This window comes from Pseudoliparis swirei, chromosome 11, assembly GCF_029220125.1.
Source record: "Pseudoliparis swirei isolate HS2019 ecotype Mariana Trench chromosome 11, NWPU_hadal_v1, whole genome shotgun sequence".
NCBI classification, from domain to species: Eukaryota; Metazoa; Chordata; class Actinopteri; order Perciformes; family Liparidae; genus Pseudoliparis; species Pseudoliparis swirei.
In genome coordinates, this window is record NC_079398.1 from 483810 (window position 1) to 511774 (window position 27965).

The 27965-nt window shown below is 42.5% G+C and overlaps 3 protein-coding genes across 7 annotated transcripts; 2 read left to right on the forward strand and 1 right to left on the reverse strand.

Moving 5' to 3' along the window:
• Positions 1 to 1362: 1362 nt before the first annotated feature.
• Positions 1363 to 7978, forward strand: selenon (selenoprotein N). The gene is made up of 12 exons (XM_056426534.1): positions 1363 to 1780; positions 2543 to 2660; positions 2750 to 2880; positions 3289 to 3501; positions 3577 to 3701; positions 4415 to 4552; positions 4648 to 4729; positions 5184 to 5372; positions 5463 to 5568; positions 6041 to 6153; positions 6263 to 6364; positions 6598 to 7978. Exons 1-12 carry the CDS (start codon positions 1592 to 1594, stop codon positions 6760 to 6762), a joined length of 1671 nt encoding a protein of 556 aa, XP_056282509.1. The 5' UTR covers positions 1363 to 1591; the 3' UTR covers positions 6763 to 7978.
• Positions 7979 to 8118: 140 nt separating this feature from the next.
• Positions 8119 to 19928, reverse strand: si:ch211-15d5.11 (oxidation resistance protein 1). Of its 3 annotated transcripts, none has more exons than XM_056426533.1 (16): positions 19846 to 19928; positions 18892 to 19105; positions 17846 to 18039; positions 17525 to 17604; positions 16368 to 16514; positions 15760 to 15891; positions 14102 to 14233; positions 13828 to 14012; positions 13341 to 13723; positions 13079 to 13241; positions 11779 to 11959; positions 10634 to 10747; positions 9497 to 9649; positions 9299 to 9394; positions 9038 to 9111; positions 8119 to 8950 (listed from the first exon to the last, which is right to left on the reverse strand). In XM_056426533.1, the coding sequence occupies exons 2-16, from the start codon at positions 18990 to 18992 to the stop codon at positions 8815 to 8817; spliced, it is 2271 nt and encodes a 756-aa protein (XP_056282508.1). In that variant the 5' UTR covers positions 18993 to 19105; positions 19846 to 19928; the 3' UTR covers positions 8119 to 8814. The 3 variants fall into 3 exon arrangements, with proteins under 3 accessions (XP_056282508.1, XP_056282507.1, XP_056282505.1); XM_056426532.1 differs by having other exon boundaries at positions 13341 to 13720; positions 15760 to 15894; XM_056426530.1 differs by having other exon boundaries at positions 15760 to 15894.
• Positions 19929 to 21001: 1073 nt separating this feature from the next.
• On the forward strand, positions 21002 to 26791 carry mtfr1l (mitochondrial fission regulator 1-like). 3 transcript variants are annotated; one of them, XM_056427328.1, is made up of 8 exons: positions 21002 to 21098; positions 22378 to 22489; positions 22655 to 22762; positions 22866 to 22975; positions 23529 to 23740; positions 24311 to 24674; positions 24923 to 25084; positions 25254 to 26791. In XM_056427328.1, the coding sequence occupies exons 2-7, from the start codon at positions 22475 to 22477 to the stop codon at positions 25038 to 25040; spliced, it is 927 nt and encodes a 308-aa protein (XP_056283303.1). In that variant the 5' UTR covers positions 21002 to 21098; positions 22378 to 22474; the 3' UTR covers positions 25041 to 25084; positions 25254 to 26791. The 3 variants fall into 3 exon arrangements, with proteins under 3 accessions (XP_056283303.1, XP_056283302.1, XP_056283304.1); XM_056427327.1 differs by having other exon boundaries at positions 24923 to 26791; XM_056427329.1 differs by having other exon boundaries at positions 22676 to 22762; positions 24923 to 26791.
• The last annotated feature ends 1174 nt before the right edge of the window (positions 26792 to 27965 follow it).

The window sequence follows — 27965 nt, forward strand, 5'->3', positions numbered from 1 at the left end:
CTCCGGTGTGATCAAAACAGCCTGGAGCATAACAAGCCCAAAACTGGAGATGACAGTGGACTTTGGGAGGAGCCCCCCAACACTACCTCCCCTCACCATACTCAAGAGCACTGTCTCTGCGGTGGAGACCTTCAGGTTTCTGGGTACCTCAATCTCCCAGGACCTGAAGTGGGCCTCCAACATCAACATCAGGAAAAAAGCCCATCATAGGTTGTACTTCCTGCGCCAGCTCACTAAGTACAACCTGCCTCAGGATCTGCTGATCCTGTTCTACTCTGCCATCACCCAGTTTGTGCTCTGTTCCTCCATCACTGCGTGGTTTGGATCGGCCACCAAGCAGGACAGAGTCAGACTACAACGGGTAGTCAGGTCTGCAGAGAGAACTTTTGGCTCCAGCCTGCCCTCCATCTTAGACTTGAACACCTCCAGAGTCAGGAAGCGGGCTGGAAAGATAACTGCAGATCCTTCACACCCTGGACACAAGCTGTTCCAACTCCTCCCCTCTGGTAGGCGCCACAGAGCCCTGTACGCCCAAACCAGCAGACACAGGAACAGCTTCTTCCCGCTGGCCCTCACTCTGATGAACAGTTAATCAGACACATCCACATACTTGCACTATCACCACTTTCTTTCTCCACTAACACTCCCGCTCATTGCCACTGTTGTTGTTTTATGTTTTATTTTGTACATTTTGTTGCTCATCTGTTTTCTTCAGTGTCTTTTTTTAATGCGTCCTGTTATTTTTAAATGTGTAAATTACATGCATGTAGGACGATTTGAGTGTAAGTGAAACCGGAGTCAAATTCCATATGGCCAATAAAGCTTATTCTGATTCTGATAACAACAACATCGTGGACGTGTGGAAAGGCTAAAGGCTTAGCAGAAACTGACCCGTCCACTGGTAAACATGAAACGAACACAATAATAACAGTGTGCATTGGCAGAGAAACATGTAATTGAGGCTTTTTCGCAGACATTCCTTGGATGAACAATGCAACATTGCCACTTTAAATGTGGCGACTGTGCCAGTAACCTTCACAAAGTTAGAGGGAATGTAAATGCCAATTTCCGGTTATTGCTTTCAAAATAAAGTCATCGATGCTGTAACGTCAGCAACTGGGGAAATTAATGAGCATTCCGTGGCCGGAACAAACGTTTAAATAATGTATTTCCAAAAATCGGACATAATTGCAAAGTTGTGAGCAAAACACCAAGTGGTAAAATGTATGTAACCTAGTGAAACACGGCAGAGGATAGCACCGTGCTTTTGTTTTGAATAACCGGGGTTAACCCTGGCTAACCTGCTAGTACTTTATTACTTGACGCGTTTTACCACTTCCATATGGCTCTATATAACATGTGGGAAATAATAAATCTGTGCTGCTACTAGCTAACAATTCACAGCTGTTGCCAGTGATTGCAACGGCCGTAACAGACGCGCGGTATCCGCCTACAGGATAACGGAGGTGCCGCTGGAGTTTAAACACTTTTACGGAGAAAGTTTATACTGAACGATTCCTTCTTGTGGCTTTTTTGGGGACGTCATCCGACGATCATGTCTTTGTCCAAATAGCTGTGTTGGAGGTCGAGGATGGCCGCAGACGTGGATAAAATAATCCCCGAGGATGAGAGCAACGTTTCACAGCGCAACGGGCATCTGAGTCCAAGCTCCGGGTCCTGGATCTTCAGGGGGATCTGGACGCTGCTGATACTCGCCGCTGTCCCTCTTCTCGCCTTTGGGATCAAGTATTATCAGGATGCCCAGCTTCTCCAGCGTCATGTGAGATCTGTGATAACGTTACACACGTCTTATAAATTAATTAGTGATGCTAACTTGAAAACAACTGAAAATAATTTAAAAACGGCTTAGAAAACGTAAATGAAATGTAAAATGTCTGTATTAATAGAAAGTTTGCATTAACCTTAAGGTGCATTTTCTGCCCTATATTAAGTGAGTACTATCACACTACTGTTGGAATATGTAGTTGCTATATTTCACTGCTAATCTCCCAAGAAGGTGTGTTCAGGGTCATTATTTGTCAGACATCAGTCGCCACAAAACACCACATCTGCAGTTTTCCACCCATGGTGTTTTATTAGGGGAGGTGGATGTGAGTCACAGCTTGTGTAAACCCACTCTTGTTTGCTACAGAGGGTCCTCCAAATTGTTCTTGTACTTCCCTCCCCCTCTTCCTCCATTGTACAGACGCTAGTTGGCACAGTCAGTCTGAGAAACACATCTGTGGCCTCTGGGCTGATCTTTATCCAACCAGGGCAAGGCTGAGGCTGAATGAGTGCTCTGACAACAGGGACAACACATGATAGTAACATGGAAATATTTTTGTAGGACTCGTTAACCGAAGACCACGCATCTACAACTGTGTTTTAATTATATATATATATATATCTATATACATATATATATATCTGTGTTTTATGTGACGAGAAAGATCACTGTCATAATTTTGAAGATGCATCGAAAATCCCTGAAGCATGTGAACTCACAATAAGGGTCAGTCTAACGCATGTGCCCCTTCAATAGGAAGAGAGTGTTCGAACCCTGGGTGCAGAGGGTCTTTTTCTCTTCTCCTCCTTGGATACCAACCATGACCTGTATCTCAGTCCGGAGGAGTTTAAACCCATTGTTGAGAAACTCACAGGTAAATCACATTATCTTTCTCACCTAATGTCCCATTTTTTCAATACCTATAATCCCATGTTGCATGTGATCCCTGTGGCTTCCTAACAGGAATTACACCCCCAGTGGATTTTGAGGAGGAAGTGACCCATGACCCCAATGGAGAGACTTTAACCGTGGAAGCTAAAATGCAGCCTCTGCTGCTCGATTCTATGACAAAGAGCAAAGATGGTTTCCTCGGGGTAAGACCAGGCCACCCTGTTCTTTCTCTCTCTTGACGACTGGCTAGTAATCACAGATTAGTTTGCGTCAAGGGTTTTAAATATAGTCACACAATTACTAGGATCTTTTAAAAATAAAAATCCTCACCTCAAGATTCTTGAGATTATTAGAATTAATGGAATTAATATTCGTTACTTTTGCAATACAATTTCTCTGTCCACGTCAGCTCTTCGTCTATGCAGTTCATTCAAAAATATGTAAGCAACCAAGACTTTGATTGATAATGAAATAGCAGATAATAAACTTAATAATAATAATAATTTTAGATTGATTCTATTGTAACATATATTTTTTGTAGAAACAGTTCTTTTAATTTTGAAAAATTCACTCGTGATAAATTGATTTTCTTTTGCTTCTTGGTCTTGCAGGTGTCTCACAGCTCAATGAGTGGGCTGCGTTCATGGAAGAGCCCAGCAGTGCCTTTTTCCTCTTTCTCTGCCAGCCAGTTTAGGGCCTTCTTGCCCCCAAAGAACAAGGGGGAAGTGGGCGACACGTGGTGGGTGATTCCTAGCGAGCTCAATATCTTCACCGGGTACCTGCCCAACAATCGTTACCACTCTCCCTCACCAAAGGGCAAAGAGGTATTTTAAGAACTCACCAGTGTTCAGAGCCTCGTGATAATCCGTATATTGAGAGCTGTTCTCATCCTGCCGCAGGTTCTCATCCACTCCTTGTTGAGTATGTTCCACCCACGGCCCTTCATCAAGTCACGTTTTGCACCTCAGGGCACAGTCGTCTGCATTCGTGCCAGCAGCGACTTTTATTATGACATTGTGTTCAGGTGAGAAGCAATTTAGGGGGAGACATAAAAGGCCGTAGAAGTGCCTTTTCTCCTCCAAACCCATTGACTACAACATTATGTATACTTCACAGTAGTGCTGACTAATATCCAAAACATTCTATCAATTTGTATTTTGTCCCTGGCAGGCAGCCACTGGTTTCAATCTAATATCAGCATGCTCAGCCTAAGTCCTTTTCACTCTGATGTCAATGTTGTATTATTATTCCGCACGAATGCAGTTTCAAGTACTTCGTCCCTGTTTTTAAATTTGTTGTTGTTGGAGTCAAAACACAAATGTGAGATCTGTCAGATGCTGGAGAGCCACTTTTGTAAATGAAAGAAACTCCCAGATCTATACAACATGCTGAATTTCATTATTTTTTTCACTCAGGTTTGACTTTCTGACATTTTGCAGTGCTTTTTAGCTGCAGCTTCAAATACAAGATGTCTGAATTTGAAGAGGTTTTTACACAGTCCTCACTTACAACGGCACTTCCATGTTATGTAACATTAGCAAATAGACAGTCTATAACTGCCTGGATAGTTTATAATCAATCTACCACTGATGGTTGCTCATGTATAACATTATACAAAATGGCTGGTTTTGTCTCCTAGAAGGCTATAACAAAGTGTTCCTGTTACATATTAACAGAATACATATAAAACACCTCTCGTGGTACAAACTCAACTCCTCGTTCTGTTCACCTCGTCAGGATTCATGCAGAATTTCAGCTCAATGATGTTCCAGACTTTCCCTTCTGGTTCACCCCGGGAAAATTCACCGGCAACGTTGTTCTCTCTAAAGATGCATCTCATGTCCGCAGCTTTCACCTCCACGTCCCCAATGACAGGTAAATCCTGAATACACACACATTGTTCGCTTGGTGCACGCAGTCCCCGTTCCGCATCCTGTAGTTCTATTGCAATATATCCTGCTGTGTGTCAGGTCCCTGAATGTGGACATGGAGTGGCTGTACGGGGCCAGTGAGAGCAGCAACATGGAGGTGGACATCGGATATCTGCCACAGGTACAGCTGAAGTGATGCATTGACACTTCAGACCAGACTAGTGTCTCTATTTCTTTATTTATGTGATATTCCAGCACCTCCTGATTTAGTTCCCGGTCGTTAAGGCAGTTTAAAACTCATTCAGCACAATTTATAACCTTTTGGGTGTTAGGAGATTTGTCTCATTTACTTTCCATCACAGCGTGTCCTCTTAATTAAATTTCCTTTTTTGTTTTCGGTGATCAAACCTGTTAAGGACCATTAGGCTCGGGTACAATTTCCTTTTAATTTCCATGCCTCATTGAGTCATTTTCACGCTTTCTGAATGGACTTTAACCTAAAACATAACATTTCACAGATGATTAATGTGCTAAATTCTCTCAGAAATATGTCAACGATATTTTTTCAGATTTTCCTCAGTAAAATAAATGACAAAAAAATGCTATTGTACAAAAAGTTCTGAATGTGTTCACAGTTGGAGCTGCAGTCCACGGGCCCGTCCACACCCTCCATCATCATGGATGAGGAGGGCAACATCATCGACAGTCGGGATGGCAGCGGTGAGCCGATCCAGTTCGTCTTTGAGGACATCCACTGGACCTCAGAGATAAGTCAGCAAGAAGCCACCCGGCGCTTAGAGGTCGCCCTCTACCCTTTCAAGAAGGTGAACACCCATTAAGCATTTATTCGACACATTGTCGGCTTGAATTTGGGGGTTTCGCAACCGTTACATCCTCATCTTACTCCCTCCCAGGTGTCCTACCTGCCTTTCTCAGAAGCCTTTGAGCGAGCTGAAGCGGAGAATAAACTGGTGCATTCCATTCTGCTTTGGGGGGCATTAGACGACCAGTCCTGCTGAGGTGAGAACACTGTATGGCCGTTGCTTAAATGGACTACATCCAATCGATGACGTACATTTATATAAGTGATGCATTTTTTCAAGCATGGCTTCCACAATCTGGGCGCTTGGTTGGGAAATATGGAGTTACTGTAGTCTTTAGTCAGTGGAAACACCTTCACTGTTGCTTAGAAGCCTCTTAAAGCCATTCTATCAATTTATTATGAGTAAAGATTAGCTCAATTCTACATATCATATAGCATGGATACTTTTCAACGTTGAAAAGAATGAATACTTTTTCCTCTTACAAATAAAAAGTATACTTCATCTTTATTCAATAGACTCAGCGGCTTTGTGGCTGCAGCCTTGTTCAGAAGAGATTGCCATATTGCTCACAGTACCGACTCACTCTGCTCACTATCATTAGTTTAGCGTTTTAGCTCAAATTTACATTTTGAACTTCTTCGACATGTGTCTCCTCCTCACCTCTGTAGGTTCGGGGCGAACTCTCCGGGAGACAGTCCTGGAAAGTTCGCCCGTCCTGGCGCTGCTCAACCACAGCTTCATCAGCAGCTGGTCTCTGGTCAGAGAGCTGGAGAACATGCAGGTGAGCAGTTAGAGCGGCGGAACACCCAGAGCCACTCAGCCAGTGATTAGCGGACTGAAAAGAAGTTTAATTTTCCATTTACAGGTTCAAATGTTGTGCTTTTAAACAGACTGATGAGCAGAACCCTGTGTTGAGTGAAAAGGCCCGATTACACCTGGAGAAGTACAACTTCCCTGTGGAGATGATGGTGGCACTGCCCAATGGAACTATTGTAAATATTGTACTCTTTTTATCTGCATGCACTTTCTGTTAAGTAAAGTTATTTTATTGAAGCATTTATAATTGTTGTTACAATCATTGTTTTGACCTTGGATTGAGCAAGGTCAGGGGGAAATGTGTTCCATCTCAGTGGTACTTATTAATGTTCACAATCTTTCATTGAAAAGAAGGAACAATTTCCAGTCAGACTTAAAACTTGCATCTACTTCCTGTGTTTGGCTTAAGGTCCACCATATCAACGCCAACTTCTTCCTGGACCAGACGGCCATGAAACCGGAGGAGGAAGCAACGTTCAGCTTCTCTGGTGGGTTTGAGGACCCCTCAACGTCCACTTATATCAGTTTCCTCAAGGAGGGGTTGGAAAAAGCCAAGGAGTACCTGGCACAGTAACATGTGCTGGTGATAGAGCCCGAGAGACTAAACGGGAGGAAACAATCATCATTCCTCTGGGCAATGACCCAAGATACGGAAAAGCCTCCAACAATTACGTAGAGAAGCTTTCTCATCGGCGTTGGCAGCAGAAACCATATTTTTTGCCTTTTGCTGCTATTTATTTGGGCGTATCGCCTGGTCAGAAAACCTATCGATACTGTCAACATAGTATATTGTACAGGGATAAAAAGCAGTAACATATTTATGTTAACACATTTAAATCGTCTCTCTGTGCGTTAGCCGATGCTTACAGTTCATATAAATTAGAGACAGAGGCTCATCTTAACACGCATGTTTTTTCCTTTTCCATCCCGGTGTTTCATGTGCAACATTCAATGACTTGAGTGTGGTTTCCTGCTGCTGAGCGTACCCAGAGACGGGGGGCAGGTGCAGCTGTTGCCTCTAGCTGCGTTTCAGCAGTTTGTGAAGACGTCGCTCGAAAGCTCTCTTGGGGCCGGGCAACGCCTGATGTTATTGCTGAGGCTGCTGGAGGGAACGCCCCTCTGACTCGGGGGACAAAAGCAGCAGGAAAAACTAAACTGGGCTGCAGCACATAACATAATTTTATTCCTTTTTTAATTTTTTAAACCAAGTGTTGATTATTGAGCATTATATCATATTTTTTTTGAGGAAGATGTAACTACACCAAAGAGCTTTGTTTTTAATGTGTACAGAAGCTAAGCTGCAGCTAGAACAGCTGTCGAAGTTCATATTTATAAAACTTAATGAAACCAAATGGTTATAGTTGCGATTCTTGAACTGAGAGGCACATGATACCGTGTTCTGCTGTAAGGATCCAGTCAAAACATTGCATCTGCTCCTGTCTCTAGCTAGACAAGTGTAAACCCTTGATGTTTAACAACAAAGTCTGGATCTACCATTTAGCTATTTTTCCACAATGTCTCATTTTCACTTTTTCCAGTCATGACAAACAATGCTCCCTCTTCAGGTCCTAGTGTCCCTGAAAACAAAGATTAACAAATCATTTAAATAGTAATAGTTAAGTAGTAATAGCATTGAGAGTAACATTAAGTCTGCATTTAACTTTGTGAAAGGTGAAACCTGACTGATTTGAGCCTTTAGGGGGAAAACACTTGTTCTCTATACCAGTGCCATCTTTTACACCACAAAAGGTGAAATAATATAAATAAAAACATTTTCTGTACAAACTGAATCGTGTGTTTTTTGCAATGCGCTGCACAGATAAATAAATCATACAAATGTCTTTTGGATGTTTAAACGATCACTGAGTGCTAACTAATCTACTATTCTGTACAATGTAAGCAAAGGAGACGTGCTTGGTTAGAGCATGAAGCTTGTTATGGATACAGTTTAATTGAGACAACACTGCATTCATTGAAAGCTTTATCTGTCGCGTTCAGAAAACACTGGTGAATGAGTCAGCACTTGAAATGAAGAGTTCAGAATATTAATGAATGAGCTACAATCCATTGCACGTTCAGATGTTTTTCAATTGAAAGGCGTTTCTTTATGTGGAGCTTTAAATGTTTGTGCACCCAAGATAATTTCCAATATTGACTTATGACACCAACTGATGCAAACCCATAACGGTGTATGTGTGTTTTTACAATAGAGACGTCTATTCGTAAGATAATGAATAGGTGTTTCAAATGTCCAACATTCACTGAACACAGTTATATGCTTTATACAGGTGTACTGCCAAGTTCACATGATAAATGATGAGATATCATGAAGTTACTGATTCACATTAAGAGCAAAGTGCAGTTTGAGACTTATTTCTGGGACTAAAATAATCCAATTCAGGTCTACTGAGTTCAGTTCTTCTGCCAAAACAACAGCGATGAGTCCACTGTGAAACAGCCGTGTTCAGTTCAGTAAAATCCTCAGCACTTCATCACATGGAGAGATCCATCAGTTTGTAATAGTTTTTGACATGGATGTTACCATGAAACTAATGTGATGTTGTTGCTCAGTGATACAGGAAAGGCCGTCTTGATAAAGCTGATCTGTGGCGACGAGGCGACCTTTTCAGGTGAACGTCCACACCTCCAGCTCCATGACTCGGAAGTCGTTAGTTTCTGAGAGGCAACAGTTGTTGAAAGTGTAGCAGGGGCTGCTGCGACCCAGGTACAGATTCTCATCCACCCAAAGACCAAAGTGACCGCTGCAGAAAAAGAGAGTAAAGGGAAAAGACTGAAATGACTATCCAGAATTTTTTTTTTCAGACTAAATAAAAAGGAATATACATTACCTGCCTCCTCCAATAGCAAAGGAGTCCAAGTCTCCTTTAATAAAAAAGGAGTTCTCTCCAGTCCATTTGAAGCACTACAGAGAAAAGGCAGAATCAATCACCACAAAACAGTTGTTAGTTATTGTGAAAAATATGATTCACGCAGTTATCCATTCCTTTTCTTGAAGACAATTTTTTATGTTTGACCACAACAAAATTAGAATTAAAATATTTAGCAGATATTTTCCAAATGGGCTGAACCAACAACACTTGTGTGCTCACTTTGAAGCGAGGATGCAGCATGAAGAGGAACGTCTCTCCTGTGCCATAGAACGTCTCACTGAGCCTCAGAGGGTGAGAGAGGAAGGCCCCGAATATCTGATCAAGAAATGTCACAAGAGACAGCACCAATCATTTTTTAAAAGATATTACAACATCCAGAATTAATATGGGAGGAAACATGGAATTTCTTTTTGTTACCTCCTCGAGTGCATCCTTGATGACAACCAGCACAGGGGAGTCTGTGGCTCTGAGTTTCCTGTAGAGGGACTTGAGGCTGGCGCCGTGACGGGACGTACTGTAAGTCAGCTGCCAGCTGTAGCCAACTATCCTCGGAGGAAGTTCTTTACATAGCTGAGAGAAGATTAGAGGAGGAAGGAAGGATGTCACACATGAACAGGGCCAGACGCTGAGATCTAAATATGTGTGTGCTCTTCTACTCCAAGTGACAGTTTTGACCACAAGTGTTTTCTAAATGGAGATCTGCTTAAAAGAAAAGCTCCACCACACAAACTAGTTCTTACATAGAGATTAGTCAAATATTCACACCGCCTAACTCCTAAAGTGAAGCTAACTGAACAGCTGATTGAACCAACTGACAAAACTATCTTGTTAATTTTTAAGCTCTATGAAGTGAAGGACATAAGGATTATGGTCAAGTAAAGTAAATATTATCGCAATAATAATAAAATGCATATCACAAATATCCTAAATAAAAACTGTATATGAAACCGTATATCCGGTTTACATATCTGATTGATATTTTATAGAAATGCTGTATAAATAACAATGCAAACAATTGCTATTGTAAAACCAATGTGAAAAATAACTTAATTAACCAACATTGCAGATTTTATGTCAAGAATTTTTAAGAAGCTAAACAGATTTAATTTAGAATTCATAAAACATTCTCACCCACATTTACAAACAATTGGCAGTTAAGCTGAATATCACTTAAAACGTTGATGTTACATATTTTTGTTACAGCCGGTGACTCCCTGTTTTAGTTTGCTTTTAATTGAAAGGCAGCCGATGTCTCCGAGCAACCGATTGATACATTGCTAAAGTCTTTAAAGTCCCATTGAAGTCACAATTAATCATCTCTTTTGCGGTCCTGTCGATATGATTTTTCAGTTTATTATTAATAGTTTTTATTGTTAATAGTCAGAAAGCGGTCTCAGGAGAAATATCAGAACGTTTTGCTGGCGCACCATGATTCAGACAGTCACTGCTTGTAGTTACTAAGACACAAACTTAGTGTTGGCTTTACAAAAAACCTGGTGCATGTGTGTTAATTTTTAATAGACTGCTGTAAATGTGTGTGTGTGTGTGTCTCACCTCTCTGACATGTGAAGCCTCTAAAATGCAGCTGCTCTCTACGATATCGTTGAGTCCGTCCAGGTCCCTGTCGATGACCAGCGTTGGCTTGTCACTCTCTTCCATCAACACCATCTGCAAAAAACATTGATAAATTATAAAACAGTCGCCCAATGGTGCAGGCGGGACCGTCTGATTTAGCTTACCCCGACATACATGACATGACTGACAACACTGTACCACGTCCTTCTTCAAGCCGGGCCAGAAGAAATGGTGCAACACCCGACGACATGTCTTATTCACACCCAGGTGGCCAGCGAGCTGATGGCCATCAGACATGTTCTGGATGTCACGACGGTATTTAAACAGGAGCACAACCTGTGTTACCACCCTCCACTCACAAACCGAGGTCTCCGTTTACACATAAGCACCCAGTGGTCAACAAAGTACCCCAAATTCTGCCCTACTGGACACACCGGGAGGAAACAGTCTGATCGAGGCACTTGAACTTTCCTTGAGCCGGTTGTCACTAAACCTGGGTAACGTAACAGACCTCTCACCAAACACTCAGGATGGAGTACATTTTCTTGCACCATAGAGCAAAAAATTACTCATCTTCACGAGAAAACTCACGGCACAAGCCGATGTGCCTTCAGAAGGCCACTCGAGACCTGCTCATAATCCAGGCTAGTTTTCTGAGCTTTGCCAGCTAAAAGTGTTCCCAAAATAACAAATAATTATAATCTCACAAAAGACTGGAGCAACGCAAATACATCTACTCACATTAAAACCAAGTGATTGTCCAGCTGATTGTAAAGTTGAAGATTATTTAAAAAACACTGTTGCATTAAGTTAATATTCCTTCAAACACAAACCCACACTTTAATCTCTTCTCATCTCAAGATTACAGTCGATGTCCTTCTCCTTCAGGTCTCGCCGACGCAACTCAAACTCTTTCACCCATTTGGCAAAACCTGCCTAACGGGTGCTGTTTTAGGAGATCTGACCTCACCTCAGCTGACAACAATCACATGAAATTTTCGCATGAGCTGATAATAAGCTTAAAACACTCGCGTAGGACTAGTATGGGAGAGGAAGAAGAGCACAAGAAGTGATTTCATTTAAGTCTTCGGAACATTTATTGAGGCTGAAATGAACCTACTCACCTCCCAGTCGTCACCTCCCGAGCTGCGGTGCCTCTGGAACACCTGCTCGTCCTCTTCCTCTTTGTCCTCAATGAGTACAAACTCCTCTTCGTCCCGGTCCGCCTCCCTCTCCTCCTCCCCTCCCTCAAATATACACAAGTCTGGCCGACAGTGTGTGAGGTAGGCATACAGCTCGTCAGAGCTGCAGGGGGAAAAACAAGTAATCACTCAGACATGTAGAATAGACAAACAGCCCCGACAGCTGCGTCAACACGGCCAGAAATGACATCATGAATGAATATATTATCAAATGAGTGATTCTATTTGAACTGAGGTTGAGTATTGGATCTAAAAAGTAACTGGTAATTAAATGTAGAATTAGAATTATTAAATAAGGAAAAAGCACTATATTTTTTCCTGAAATGTAATGGAATAGTATTAACTACTAGCATTAGCAGCACAATAAATACATGTTCAATACTCAAGTTTGGAATATGTAAATAATCTAGTAAAGTATTTAAGTGGCTGTGTTTCATTACCTCCCAACGGTGTTAAATATTTACTGTTTGGACGCCATACTCGCCCTTTCCCTAACCTTTGTACTTTTACTGAAATGTGTACTGACTGACAATAAATTAGTATACAGAGAAAGGAAATAATCAACTAAAGTGATCGGTTTGAGCAGCACAAGTAGACGGAGTGTGTGAGCATCAGGCTGAAGTGGACCGGTGGTTCAGTTGAGCACAACAGAGCCTGTGAAAACTGCTGTAAACATTTGTTCTGGAGGAGCCAGGTGATGTCGTAGCGATGTCGTGAGGGTTATTGTATGGCTTGAGGCGTTAAATTCATCATAAAAAACCCAGAGTTAACAACTGGATGTGTGGGGTTTGAATGAAGTTTGTATTTAAAAGTGGAGGATCCTAATGAAAGATGCTACCGGGTAGCATTGTGGGAAACGTAGGCGTAAGTGTTTTAGGATACTAAAAAAGTGTCACAGTTATGTTAGCAAAAGAGGGCAAATTCTTCAATCGGACATTAGGGTGGACGAAGAAACATGAGGAGTAGGTGGAATCCTAAAGAACAGGTAGGAATATGTACAACGACAAATCATTCACAATTATTTAAGTTTCAGATGAGGCCACAACTAAAAATAAAGCACCAATGGTCAAAGATACCGATATGAGAAATGAGGAAAATATTCTGCCACACAAACAGCAGGTCAACTGCCTCAGCTCTCTTGTAACTGGGATAATAAATTGCTGGAGTGTCCCTTTAAATCTCTGGTCCATTTACATGTCTCTGTCATTAGTTACTTGAGTACCTCTCCTGTGAAAGGGCGAGCCAGGCATCCCTTCTCTGTAAAGGTTGCGACGACCCGAGCTGAAGGCCTCCTGCGCCCTTTTTTCCCCTTCCTGCAGACGACTGAACCCGCAGCCGCACAAACATCAGACTCCCGGGATTTACAGCTGATGACCTTCGAGGCGCTGAAAGTAAAACAAAGAGCAAGGGCTGAGTGGTGGTGAAGAAGAATAGAAACAAAACAATAAGCCATCTTTGAGACCGATCCTGATTCACATCCGTACCTGCAGTCGGACTCTTCTCAGAGGACATCCCCGTTTCATCGGTGTGAAGCAGCTCCGTCGTGACTTTACTCTCCGCCTCTTGACCTCCACAGCAGACGGTGGCAGCGCTGCTCAGGACAGCCACTCCCAGGTCGCCTCCAGGCGGCTCCGACAGCACCTCCAGAGGGCTGCTTTCAAGCTCCACCTCAGCCTTCGCCATGTCTCTGCTCTCAGCATCCTCCTCCTCCCGAGAGACCTCTTTGGTCCGGCTCAGAGCCAGACGAGACAAATCGGATGCAGCCAAAGACACCGCAGCTGGGAGCGACTCCTCTTTTGGGTTTGGGAAGCCGCCACCTCGGCTTTTGGCGGTTTTCAAATTCTGGACAATGTTCTTGCCTTTTCTGCTGATGGGAAATGATTTTTTTTTAAAATGTTGGCTTTCATTTTGGCGCGCGTGTGCTTATGTTTGTGTGCGTGTTAAGTTTAGAAACGGGGAATCAGTGCTGACCTCTGCTGGGATGTGTTGAATCGAATGTGTGAGATGTCAGAGAAGAAGGAGACAGATGCCAGATTATCAACTGAACAGGACACGAGGTATTCTTCACAGCCATGTTCCTTCACCAGGGCATGCGTCTTGCACGGGTCAAAGAAGATCTTGTTGGACGTCACCAACAGGATACCTGCAACGACACCCTGACGGAGACAGGAAGTGCTGATGTTAGCGTCCAGACGTCCACTGCTCGAGAGAGTTGAAACCAGACGGACGAGCTGTTCACACCGACCTTACGGTCTGTGATGTTGCGGCAGAACAGTTTGAGGTACTGCATGTCTTCTGGTCCCTCCCCCTGGCAGAACTCTGGCGGCAGAGCCAATAAGCAGAGCTGTCCATCAGGCATCGGCACCGCCTCCACATCCTGTCAGCATCACACATCGTATCAGCGTGTATCAATCGCAAATTGTGCCTCGTGATCAACCGAAAGCTGGAATGATTTAGGATTGTTTAACCATTCAACTCGTCTTTACAGCAATACTTCTGTATATGTATTGGTTCCCTAATGATAGACACTGTAATGTTGTGAACACTTTCATTTTAGGATCCTCTCATACAAGCGAGATCTCATGCAACACACTACGTTTAAATGTGTGTTGCGAGAGGTTTATGGAAGACAATTGAAGTTGTACTTTGACTCGTAGCATTAAGAGGTCAATATATATTCTATACCCCAGAACAGCATCATTCTCCTGGTCAGAAGTACTTCGATTTTTTACATTAGTAAAAGTATCAATACCCCAGTTTAAAAATATTCCCAAAGCCCTGCACAAGCACACAATCTGCTAAATTGAACTAACATATCAAAGTAAAATTAGTCATTAATGAGTAAAATGTTCCCTGTAACATTTTATTATGTATTACATAATTAGATTCTGAATGGATCAATGTATTTGATTTAGTTAGGTAAGTTTAGTCTAACACATTTGTCTAACCTTTAATTTTGTTGTGAAATAATTTAATAATTTGACATCTTTGAACAGTTATTTTCATTCATCCATCTGATAAGTTTAGAGGTGAAACCACTTTAGTGAACTGATAGCAACTGTCATAGTTTGTGTAACTCTTCCTCATTCCGAGCGGGTTTCTGTGTCACCCATTCCTTGTGTTTCTTGGTTTGTCTGCTGCTCATCTTTTATCTCGCCGTCTGTCTGGGTGTGCTACTAAATCTCTCTCCGGCTGCCAATCAACATCCTGCTAAATATGTCCAGCAGCGCAACATATTGTTCATCATGGTGCATGGTTCAATTGGGTTTTCTCGTTGAGCCCTTTTCACAGCATCATGTAATTTTAATGAAGACATGTAAACATTTTAATTTATCTTTCTTTAAATTCTCTTCTGCATTTGGCCCATCCTCAGTTATTAAGGAACAGCGAGCTGCAGTGAAGTGCCCGGGGTTTAGTGACTTGCTCAAGGACATGCAACTGTGGGGAGAGCGGGGATCGACCCGGGTACCTTGTGGTTACGGGACGACCCCTCATCCCCATGACCGGTTGTAGTTGCTAAAACCGAAAAAGGTCCCATTCTATTTACAGCCAGCATGAACAATACCAGGGTCCTAGCCCACCTAAATGGAACAGGGCCAATAATTTTTTTTTAATCACATGTGTGTTTTACCAGGCAAATTGATGTCAAAATGGCTGCTGTGGGCCTATCAATACTTGGTCCATACTCTGCTTTCCCCACTCCGTTCCAACGCAAACCTCCGGATCTACTTTCACCCCTCATTTACTCCAACAAAGTTGCTAATAGACTTTGTTTAAAACTGTGTACGTATTCTGCTCTTGATTCCTAAATCCACTTAACTCGTCAACAACTCAAACACATGTGCTCTTCACTTCAATTTCCAAATGCAGAACATGCAGTAAAGAAATATGTTTTTTTCTTACCAGTAGTTTGTCATATTCTGCTTCTGGTGAGGGAGACTGAGGTAGAAAATCCGCCTCCGCTTCTCGTTTCGGATCAGAGTCTGAGTCCAGTTCTTGACCGGTGGAAGAATTTCTTCCCTTCGGGACGACCAGCTGCTTCAGAATGGAAGCCATGATAAAGAATCGCTCTGACATTGAAATAGATACAACCCAATGCCAGGAGTGACTACTTCCTCTTTCTACAGGCCAGCATCTCCCCACCTCGCTTTGTTTGTAGTCAAATCTTAGCTCCATGTCACACATGGGGGTTGTCGATGAGGGGTGGCCTATCTTTACAGCTAAAATACAACAATTTACAAGTACAAATGTAATATTATCAGCCGGAGTTTGCTGACAAGGATATGTTTCGTGGTGAGGAATTGATTTCCTGAATGGGTTAAAGATGACGGAGCAATGCACTTCCTTCCTGAAGCTAAATACATGCAGCTGAAGTCATAAGACACACAGGGGAAATGTTTTGTTTTGCATATCCAGTCAGCAACTGCAGGAAAAGAAACCCGTTTTGTTGCCTTCCTTTTCCACACACAACATACACACTGTGCCATCATCTGCTTACATGTCACGCTTACCTCTCTGGGGACGAGGGTAGCAGACGAGGAGCGTACATTTGAACTGCAAATGGTGGGATGGTGATCTATTTGGCCCTTTTCTACTGAAGATGTGTTGTTACCGTTGAAGTGAGATGAGACGCTGAACACCGTGTCCCCGGGGAGACCCTGAAAAACAAACAAAAGAAAAGATTCAAATCTGATGACAAACCAGATCTCAAGACGTTTTTCTTCATTCATGCACAATGTGATTTTGCATCCATATTCATTCACGCAGCGGCCTACGGAGGAAATCATAATTATGGACTCAAATACCCACTGCTGTTTGTTTTGCAGATCTCACTGCATGCTCCTACTATAAAATCAGTTCAAAAAATTGGCAATCTGATGTGAACCTTTAAATATGATAGATCACAGCTGTCATCCGCTGACAGATGGACCCACTGACCTAAAATATATTTCCGACACTTGACAGATTATGAGAACAAAGAAACTTTGTGTTTTTTGTGTGGCTGCAAGCATGTGGATGGGTCTGGAGCTGTGTGTGCGCTGAGGCATAAACTGTGCATTCATCCAAAATGATTAAAAGTGTTTTGACTTTAGGGAGTAGAAGAAAAGGGAATACAAAAGGAGATTCAGTAAGAAAAGAAAAGGCGATGAACATCATTTACAAACAAAGATCAAACAAATTAGACTGGAACACTTAGTTATGAACATTAATGCCCTTTCCACATTCATGAAAAATACCGGGATTATCTCAAGCAGAAAGAAAAAAAGTCCCCCAAAATGTGCTGTCATATTTAGCGAAATAAAAAACCCAGCAGACAAATACCTTTGAATAAACATCTGAACATACATTCCTCCGGCTGTATTTGTTGTAGAGGCTCTGAAACCGACTGTGTTTTCCCATGGCGCTTGTGGGAAGAGTCTACAAGAGTCTGACACTCAACTCTGAACCTTGGATGCTCTTTATCAAAGTTGTTCATGACCATAAATTGTGAAACCAATTACCAGCCACAAAAGGCTTGCTCTATCTAGCACATCTCATCAGACCATATAACATAAGTCTATTATCTGTCTTTCGCTTCCCGACTTCATGTCTCACTTGTTCCCACAAGCCGTGTTCCTCTATGTACAATAGTCTGACACAAAGTCATAAATAAAAACATGTGACTCACCCTGCTGCCTGTGCTGTCATCTGACAGTCCTCTCATCTGCTCTTGCTTCACTGCGGTATTGTTAAGGTCCCATGAAGTCTCTGTGAGGGGAAACGACTATTTCTGTCACACAAAAACATCCCGAGTTCCGGTGCCTCATCACCTTTTAAAACAAGATTATTTCAACAAGCTCATTTCCCTGTATGAAGATAACTTTATGCAAAGACTTGACATTGCAAACAGACTTTGTACGAGTATGATAACATGTAAATTCAACCCAGAAATCACCCTGCATTTTGCCTCTACTTAGTGCATATAAATAGATATCAAACAATGATGCACCTTGCAGGTAGTACTGCCGCAGTTTGGGGTTTCTGATGTGGGGGGTGTGGTTGAGAGGCCGGCTCACGGTGGCTTGGTGCTGCCGCTGGCCGCTGGCTGCAGGCTCCTGCATCACTCGCGCCTGAGGTTGAGTCTCCCAGGGCCGCTTAGCGTGTGGAGGCTGAGAGACACCAGGAGGAAGCTTGGAACCCAGCCTGAGAAAAACAGATTATATCACGATGTATTGAAGAAGGTTACACATCTGCTGAATGCATTCTACAAAACACTGAGAGCATGTGAGAAACTAAGGTGAAAGTTCACCCTCTGTTTCTGCATTTGGGTCCTCAACCTCACCCGCTGACAAAATGACAATCACAACACTATAAAAACCCAGGGTGGCATCTTCAAAGTGCTTGGTTTGTCTAATAACCAGTAAAAAAACAGTCATACAAGACAAAAAAAATCATTTTGAAAGCCAGGTAAAATATTCTAACCTCAAAGGTCCTCTTACAAGTGTTTGTAGCTTTCCAGCACATCACATTATCTTCATTCTAATTTAATTAATTAGGTTTCCATTATTTCTTGAGTTGAACATTGAATGTCCACACTGAAATATTAATTATATATCAGGCTGGATTCCCCTTTTTGAGCAGAGATTGAAAGATTCATTTGTTTAAAGAATTTGAAGTGTGATTGACTGAATAGAGCAGCGCTCACAGTCTGATCAGAGTTATTTATAGGGGCAGTGGGTGTTGTCTGAGCAATGGATAGTTCCTGTTGTAGCTCTCCCCCACATGATGCTCTTTGATGAAGTCCTTCAGTGACAGCGTATGAAACAAGCTGATGAAAATGTGCATTTTGTGCTAAACAAGCATTACTATTCGTATCGTAGTCTGGCATGACATATTCTTCATGATAGTCGTGACAAGTTACCACTCTTATGAGAATAATGAAAGACTGAATTGTGTCTTCTCTAAGAAGCTAATGTTACGCCAAACTCGTCACATGTCTGCTAAGAGCTTTCCCCGTGTTTTCTCTCCAGTAATCCATGTATTAAGAGGCCTGACCTGGTCTTGACGTTGCCAAAGTAGCTGGTCCTGGTCTTGTCCCTCTGGGGCTCATGGTCCATGGCTCCTAGTGTTTCCGTCCTCCTCACGGATTGAGCCATTGTCTGTCTTTCTTTAGTCTGACGTTGGCAGTGTTTGCAGTGGGACAAGGGGCTCAGCTGGCATCCTTCCTCCTCCTTTTACTCCCCATGCCTACCTTTTGCCCCAGTTACACCTACACAAGACAGGAAATCATATGACATGAGGTAATGTTATGAATATCAGTCTAGGGCTAGGTAGATGGAGGGAGAAGGGACGGTAAAACTTCTACCTGCAGCTATATGACCCTATAAGGAAGTGAGCTAGACATCTTGCAAGGTTATGAAGCCAGGTTGTCAATCAATCAATCAATCAATCCATATAATCAACATGTGTGTGTTTACTATCAATGTGAGCTTGTGGCCCAAGGTTGCTGGCTAGGTACAGTTTACATTTCAATAGCTTAATATTTATAGAATAATATAGAGTACAAGAATATGACACATCAATAGGCGTATGGTGCAAATGGGTAACAAACTGTATTTTAGCTCTTAGCAGCGCACAGCTTCGTCTAGACATGGCGAAAGAGAATCTGTTCCTTTCTGGACACACAGGAATGCATTCTGGCTACATTCCTGTTTCAGCATCTCATGCATCTCAAGGCTCACACCATGTTATCTCTGCATTAGCAGCAACATGCTGTTGTCCAGCAGCCTTCACATTACCCAGATGATCAGAGAACTAAAGGGATCACAGACCGCTTCCTGTTGATGCTGGGCGTGCAATAATCCCCGTGAAGTAACGTTAAGCATTTTAGACGACATTACAGAATGATCGAGTCTGTTGCTCTGGCAGAACAAAATGTGGCATCAGCAGCTCAACCGAGATGAATATTTTATGGGAGCATTATGTCCGCTGAGCAGTATAGTTACAGACCTGTGCCTTGCCCAGGGATGGAGACGGGTGGCGGTCGTATGAGCGTGTCCTCATATTGCAGTGTTGTGATATCACTGCAGAGAACAGTTACAAGTTCAATATGTAAGCTCCGCCCAGTCAAGAGAGATCCCGGTGGGCCGACTGACAGAAGTGAAGGCGGAAGTAGATGGGACTGATACATCTTGAGTTATATACAGTCTATGTTTAGGACCTTTACTTTTGTTTATTTATTCTTCGTTTTTTAATTTATTTTCTATTAGTTTGGATATTGTGCATTTTATCCATCATCAGGTGTGTGTGTCCCCCCTCCCCCTATGTGATGTATTTCTCGTGTAATGTGCCTTGATCTTCGCCAACAGACTTTTCGTATTTCTATGCTTTATGTTTATAGATTAAAATTATTAAAATTAAAGAGTAAAATTGTGCTTTTTCTACACGCAGGTCCACAGAGGATGAGGAAATATAGGGTTTACAAGCAAAGCAATTCAATTCAATTCAGTTCAGTTTATTTGTATAGCCCAATTTCACAAATTACAAATTTGTCTCGGAGTGCTTTACAATCTGTACACATAGACATCCCTGTCCCAAAACCTCACATCGTATCAGGAAAAACTCCCAAATAACCCTTCACGGGGGAAAAAGGGGAATAAACCTTCAGGAGAGCAACAGAGGAGGATCCCTCTCCAGGATGGACAGATGCAACAGATGTAATGTGTACAGAAGGACATACTTAGAGTTAAAATACATTCAATGAATATGACAGAGTGTATGAATAGTTCATAGTAGGCATATTCCACGATGGAGACCACCACGATCCATCAGGCAGATGGAGGTAGAGAGGAGGGCAGGAGAAATAAAGATACTAATATTTTCAGATGCAGCATACTATAGTTAATTTAATAAATTAATGTATAATTCAGTCAACATAAAAGAAGAAATAAGTTAAAGTGAGTGCAAGATTTCCTGTCAAATGTCGTGGATCAAAATAACCCTTTTTCCAAAGTAACGTTACAGTTGTTTAGTGTTTATCATGTCGTATCTGCTCCCCTCCACCTCTGGGGGGCGCTGTTGCACAGGTTCCGATGGAGGAAGCTCGCGGGCCTTCAGCCAATCAAATCCCAGGAATGGGAGGAACAGGTTTTCCGGCCTAATGAGCGAAAACACACAACTCCCAGCTGAAAGACGAAGAGGAGAAGTGACTGCTCGTGAATAATTGAACGGCTCGGCGGTCCCATTTGCAGGCGAAATCTACCGTAAGTTGCGCTCTTGCGAGCGTTGATTTTAATTTCGTGAGCGGAAGAGTAACATGGTGGACAATAGTTATGTCGGTGCTCGTTGAGGGTCAACCAGGGGGCTTTATTGCTGTTGCTAAGCTAACAGACGGCCGCTGTGTTTGAGGTAACGTAACTACCGACTGACGATCAACCGAGCAATGGTGTCCACAAACCACCGCTCTAAAGCTGCTGTCCAATTCTCCAGCTACGGTGTCGTGAATACAGAAACATTCAATGTCAGCTGTTTATATGCAGATCATTGGCTAGCTGGCTATTGTTGCCCTGCTCATGAATGTGTGTGTGGCCTTATAGTATCACGAGGAGAAGACTAGCATATACATGGTACCAACGCTGGTATGAATTGGTTCGCCACACCTTTACATATCTGTTAATTAGATCACGCGTTCATGCTTTTTGATTGTTTAGCATTAGCTCCTAAAGTCAAATATAACCATAAATTGTTTTGTTCGGACATATATTGATAATGCTTTATGTTGGCTTGCGTGTGACAGGCCATGTTTGTGCTGTAGCCCCTTGTACAGCACTCGGGCCTCTCTATATTATAATGATAATTTACAACTTACAAGAATATAAGAAACTGCTTCTATCCAGCTCATGCATGACCATAATAAAAGTTACCGGTGTTAGGCTTTCACAGGCTGCCCTGTTATCTGGCGAATGACGGCTGAACGCGTCTGTTGTTGTGGTTACGGCAGCTATTGAGAATAGCAAGAGACCACGTTAGCTGTCCTCGTACATGCCGTATTGTTTAATTATACAATTCAATGTCAAACCTTCACGTAAACAGACCGGACTAAACCTCTTTGAGTTTTTTTGAGGGAAAGCGTCCTCGAGTTGAAACGTAGGCCTAGTGTGTTTATGGGTTCAAACGGGAAGTTAGCAAATTGCCCTTCCTTTTAACAAAGCCCATAATCGACATAACATTTCGACCCTGTTTAGTGCAAAAATGTCACGTAGAAGAACAATACGGCATCCACGAGGACAGCTACGTGCTCTCTTGCTATTCTCAACAACTGCCGTAACGACGACAACAGACGCGTTCGACCGAAAGTCTCCAGTTAACAGGGCCGCATGTTAACTGGAGCACCTGCAGTCATATAATCATTACGTTTTGCGATGCTTAGTTATCATTTCTAAGCAGTTTCCTTTTTGTGTTGGTTGGTGAAATGAAGCAGTGTTCTCCTCCTGCGTGTGTCTCGACAGAGGCTCTTAGCTAATCACACATTTATATTCCAAGAGTTGGCAGTAGCAGTGACATGGCATCTGTGCACTGAACTGCTCCGTCATCGGCTGCTGTCGGCACCGAGCGTTGGTGTGCAACTTCCATCGTCACCATGGAAACAGATGCAGTAAGCTTACTTCCTCTGCTGTTAATGATTTCCTTAAAACTGTATAGCTTAACACTGCCTTCCTCACACATGACTGTGCAGGTATGCAAATGGTAGACTCAGAGACTGACGTCTAAGTATTTTACTTTGTGCAGAGACTGTTTTTTTATAATATATGCTTTACAGGAAGTTATTCCTATCTGGCAGAATAAGCCGCATGGATCCACCCGTAGTGTTGTGAGAAGAATTGGCTCCACTCTTCCACTCAGACCTCCACAAAGAGCATGCTTCCAGGTAAATATATAATCCTACATGTCCTGCATGTTATATCTTGTTTATATCTATCAATTATATTCCCTTTGTAAATGCAATATTTACTCGTGTCCTTGTGCATCAGGAACTACCGGGCATTCCTGCTCTTCGCCGTATGGATGGCCCCATTGTTCCTACCTTGGCAGACATAGCCTGGATTGTTGCAGATGAAGAGGAGACGTATGCCAGAGTGCGGTAAATATCCACTCACACCCTGAGACACACCCATTAAGGTTATGGAGTAGTGCAAAGTAGGGCTCCAACGGCAACAGAGAAAAGCCACACCCCCTCTAAGGTGTGAATGAACCACAAATAGTCGAGTAAACTCGCGCAAGTAACGCATTGTCTGTTTTTGAATAAAGGGTTGGAAATGAATGTGTTTTTAAATGTTGTATCCAAAAAATCAAAAAAATAATCGACAGATTAATCGATTATTAAAATAATAGCCCTAGTGCCAAGTCACTGATCTTTAACTGCATTGTTTCAGACGCTCTGATCTTCCATCTCATTAGGTGCCTAATATAAACAGCCTACAGAAATGCAGTGCACTGTTGAACTCTTAGCTGATTTTTGCAGCTGCAGGTAGTGGTGAAAACTGAACATTATAACTTTAACAAAGATATGATTTATTCTACTTTTATTGGATTGGGCTGCATCTTCTCAAGAATAGGTAACGGTAAAGAGACATGAGATGGCATGCAGCATACTTCAAAAGCTGGACACTTATCGCCCACTCTTCTCTTTTCAGGACCGACAGTCGACCTCTGAAACACGAGTGGCGGCCCACGCCTCTCCTGGTGCTCCACAGGAACTCATCTGTACCCAACTTCCGCCGTGAAGGCAAAAGGATGGAGGGCCTTAGGAAGCCTGGGGTGACGGCGCTGAACCGTACCACTGCCCTGCAAGACGAGCTCAGCAGACTCCGTGCACAGATCGCCAAGATTGTGTCAAGTGATTCTGGTAGGTAACCAAATGTACTCTCAATATAGACCTGTCCACTGTAGAGCTTGAACTTGGATTATAATTGATAAAGATTCGGGATATGAGAGCTGGTTTGACACCTAACTCGATACTCTTTATTGATACTTCAGATTTTGATCCCTGAAGCTGCTCAGTACAGTGTGGAATGAGAATTGCTTTATTAGGTCCATGTTATACTGTCTTTGTGGGACTATGATCCTCATAGAGTTATGGCGCGCATGCTCAGTGATGGTGTGTGTTTTTAATATAATAGTCAATCTGTGAGGTAGGTAATGTGACGGTAATCCTTATAAATGCTTGTCTCACAAAGAATTCACATACTGCTAAAGAGGGAATGTGATTGCTTGGAGCGTAGACTCTCCCACAGCGTTCCTCTCCAGCTCTAACGTGGCCTTGGAGGAGCCACTGAAGGCAACAGCAGCGTATGCCGGCTTCAAATTAAATTCACATTAGAAATGGCATTTCTCTCTCTGTGCTTTTGATATTTTGATCAGTTTCTCTCAACACACAACTCACAACTCTTCTCTTTCCTGCTTTTCTTCCTCTCAGACTCCAACCCCGTGACCCCTGACCTGCTCTCCCCCGATGACACAAGTATGAGCTTCTCCATGGCGCCTTTCGAGGCGGCGCCCTGCCAGCCGGCCGCCACAGCTGCCGCCTCCTTTGTCATCAGTGATGTCACGGAGGAGGATCAAGAGGAGGAGGATGATGTGGTCTCTGTGGTGTCGGAGCTCGTCCCTGACCCTGTGCCCCCTGTTTCCATGACGGCATCGGCAACCTTTCACCTTGACAGACCCACCATGGACTTCCGGGAGGCAGAGGAGGATACAGTGTCGCTATCAAAGTCTACCAGCTTTGCGGATGTTATGGACATCCTGAAGGACATGAACCGCATGAAGATGAGCAAGGACAGGTGAGAGTTGGCTGCTGGTCTTTATGTGTTTGTCTTATAAAGCCCTGTTTGCCATTCAGACACGAGAGTGGAATCCGTCTTCTTATCTCACACTCTGCAAAAAAAGCAAATACACCGATTAACAATTTAGTTTAATAAGGAATAATCTTCACAATAAATATTTGATGTGCTAATATTTCTTCATGAATCATTTTTTACCCTCTCGGACATGGTTTGTATTATTTTTGTTGTTGTGGGTGTCGTTTCAGGTACAACCGAGGTTGCACGTCCCTCAGAGAGGAGGACTCCGCGTCTCTAATTTCAGAAGCTCTGAGGAAAAAGTTTGTCCTGAAGGAAGAAGATACTGACGCTGTGAAACGGAAGTAGCCTGGCCACGTGTTTCTCATCGACACCCGATACTGGTGCTCCATGTAAGTCAGGACAGGGTTGAAGAAAGTTTAAAAATATATATATTTTGTATAATGAGCCCTTGAAGGCATGTGGTAGCCTGTCGTTGATAATGCGATCAGTGGCAGAATGTTTTTAGCTCACTTGTGGGTTCTTAGCTTTTGTTTTTCTATTTTCTCTTCATTATCTTAGGCTTTTCCCTGTGGAATATGTACCCATGGATCCGCAACTTTGCTCCTCAGGCCCAAGGCAATAGCTGTCAGCCAGAGCTAGAACAAAAACACTGTCTCAGACATTCAAAATCTAATCTGCAGGCGCAGTGTGAGGCGGATCTGCCAACACTTAATAACAATAAACGCACATTGCATCCAGTATATTTCTGTCTGGAAATACTTTTATGTTAAATTAATTTTTGAATAAGTTCTCAACAGAAAGCGCTCAAGAAGCTTCATGTGTGTCTGCACTATTTGGATTTTAGATGCTGTTCTTTCACTGTTAATGGACATCGTGGAGGGGCTGGTCATACATCACAAAGCCCTCTAAAATACTTGAAATGTATGTACAGATGAAACGGATCTACTGTACAAGCAGAAAAGTACTTGTGTGTGAACTTCAGATCTTTGCTGCTTGTATTACTCCAGGTGAGTTGGCAGATGTGCGCAGCTTTGTGTACATCATGTTGCTTGCTCCACTGCACCTCTTACGCCTGTCCTATTGTTTGTGATTAATATAGATGAATAGTCACTGAACCATAGGACTGATGTCGAAACGGAAACGTAAGTGTGTCGTGTAAAAATCAAAGGAAGTTTATGAGTGAAATGTGCACCCACCATTGTTTGTCATCGTCTGTGTTTCCAGTAAAGGCAATGATGGATACAAGCTTATATACAGGTGTCTAGACACACATTTACATTGTTATAAGTACTCGCTGAAACCACCTTTTTATGATTCAACATTACAGAACATTCTGTAAGCAGAGTTTTGACACATGGGTAAATTGCTTGTTGTGTGAGTTGCGATGATGACGATGATATTCTTGTCGACGCCTTTCCACGGATCTGTTAAAAAGCCTGATTTTTATCCCCTTGTTAGTTCAAGTGCCATGGGCTTGTCTGTTCAGCCCCACTCCTCATTGCTAGCCCTTTCCTGAACGTGCCCTTCATCTTTATTAAGATTCCCATGTTTTTCTCTCAAACAAGTTGTGTGTGGGTTGTTTAACATGACCCCCAACGTCACTGTTTAAAAAGAATATCCATCACGCCAATGCCTGCATGACCAATGGGAGTCCTTGCGTGTAGTTTTGCAGTTGTGTGTGTGTGTGTGTGTGTGTCACTGTATGCTGTGGAGCTGAAGTGTGTTTCGCCCTGCCAGAGGTGGCCCTAAGCTTGTCCTCGGTGATCTTCTCAATAGTTCATTTCCTCATTGGACAGAGTGAAGTATAAAGTAACTGGATGAGAAAAACCTACTATATGCAAGTTTAAATATATTAATCGTGTGTCTTTACTGAAGATATTCAACCTTACTCAGCAAACTGCCAACTGCATCGCTCGCCCTGCTAATAGAGAGAAGAATTTAGTTGAGCATTTTCCTCAAATCTTTTTTGACTTTGTTTCTCTTGTCATGGGTTGTCACCATTTGCTGGGTCGAACCTGCCACCACACATGTATGTTTATTTTCTTTTTGTCATGTTTGGACTTGTAAATAAAGATCGGCTGATGTTTTGAAACTGACCATGTGTTGTTTACTGTGGGAACAGTTCATTTGCCTTTGCAGTGCCAACTTTCACCACATGGGGACAGTGCAGGGGAATGAAATACATTTGAGTTTTTTAAATTCTATAATAGAGTACAGAGCTACTTTAAATGTGTGATAAACCTTTGAAATATATCACACAGATTTGACAAATGTCTTAAGCAGATTCATCTGATTTCACTAATCAAATGAATTGGTGTCAGTGAATGGGACGATTAGAAGATGGAGAGAAAGGGCGCTGGAGCTAATGGCTTTAACACTGAGTTTTAATTATTGTTAACCCACATTACTTCCCATGATGATTTGGCCCTTCCGTGAGTCGCAGTCTATTTTGTGTGAGTCCTTGGCCTACTTTGTCCCTCTTTACCTTCCATAATGGACTTCCTACCTATTTTAGATAGTGGGAGATGTCTGTGGAGAGCTCAGTGAGTAGAGCTCAGTGCCAGAACGAGGCTTTGTTAAACCTATAAATACAAGCGTTCAGTTCAAAGTGACAATGCTGAAAGTCCTCACACTTGGTGACTTTATTGCTGTTTCTGTAAAAATGTAAGTGAAATTAACTCTTTATAGTGACGAAAGGGTGTTTAGTGCGTGGCTGTAAATTCGAGTCGGACTGAAATCGTGATCTGATGAGTTTGGACTTCAGTAAATCAAAATAGACTTGGAATGTGTTTTTTTGGGTGACATCGTATTCCTTGTGATGCCGAGCAGCACGACAAAGCATCTGCATTTCACGGCCTGTGTTTGGGACGAGGCCGAACAGATATGGTCATGAGAGCCACACCGCTAGTCTGGCTAAAAAGATTAACCAATCATTTCTGTTAATTTATTGTCCGTCACTGTTTGAACATTAAAAAAAAGAAATATGTAAATGCGTGACTTTATTACTTTTTCTTTTTTTGTCACTTATTTTTTTTAATTTGTTTCGTGATGTAAACAAAAGTAAAACAAAATGTCAGGCATAAACATAAATATATATATACACACACCTATACATACCCCTACACCCACCCACACACATACATATACACATGCATACATACACACACATACCCTCCCCCCCTCCAAAAACCCCCCCGACAACAATAAAAAACAACCCCGGCACCCCCTTAATTATCTTTTACTTGTGAGTGTATACACCACCCTGCATCT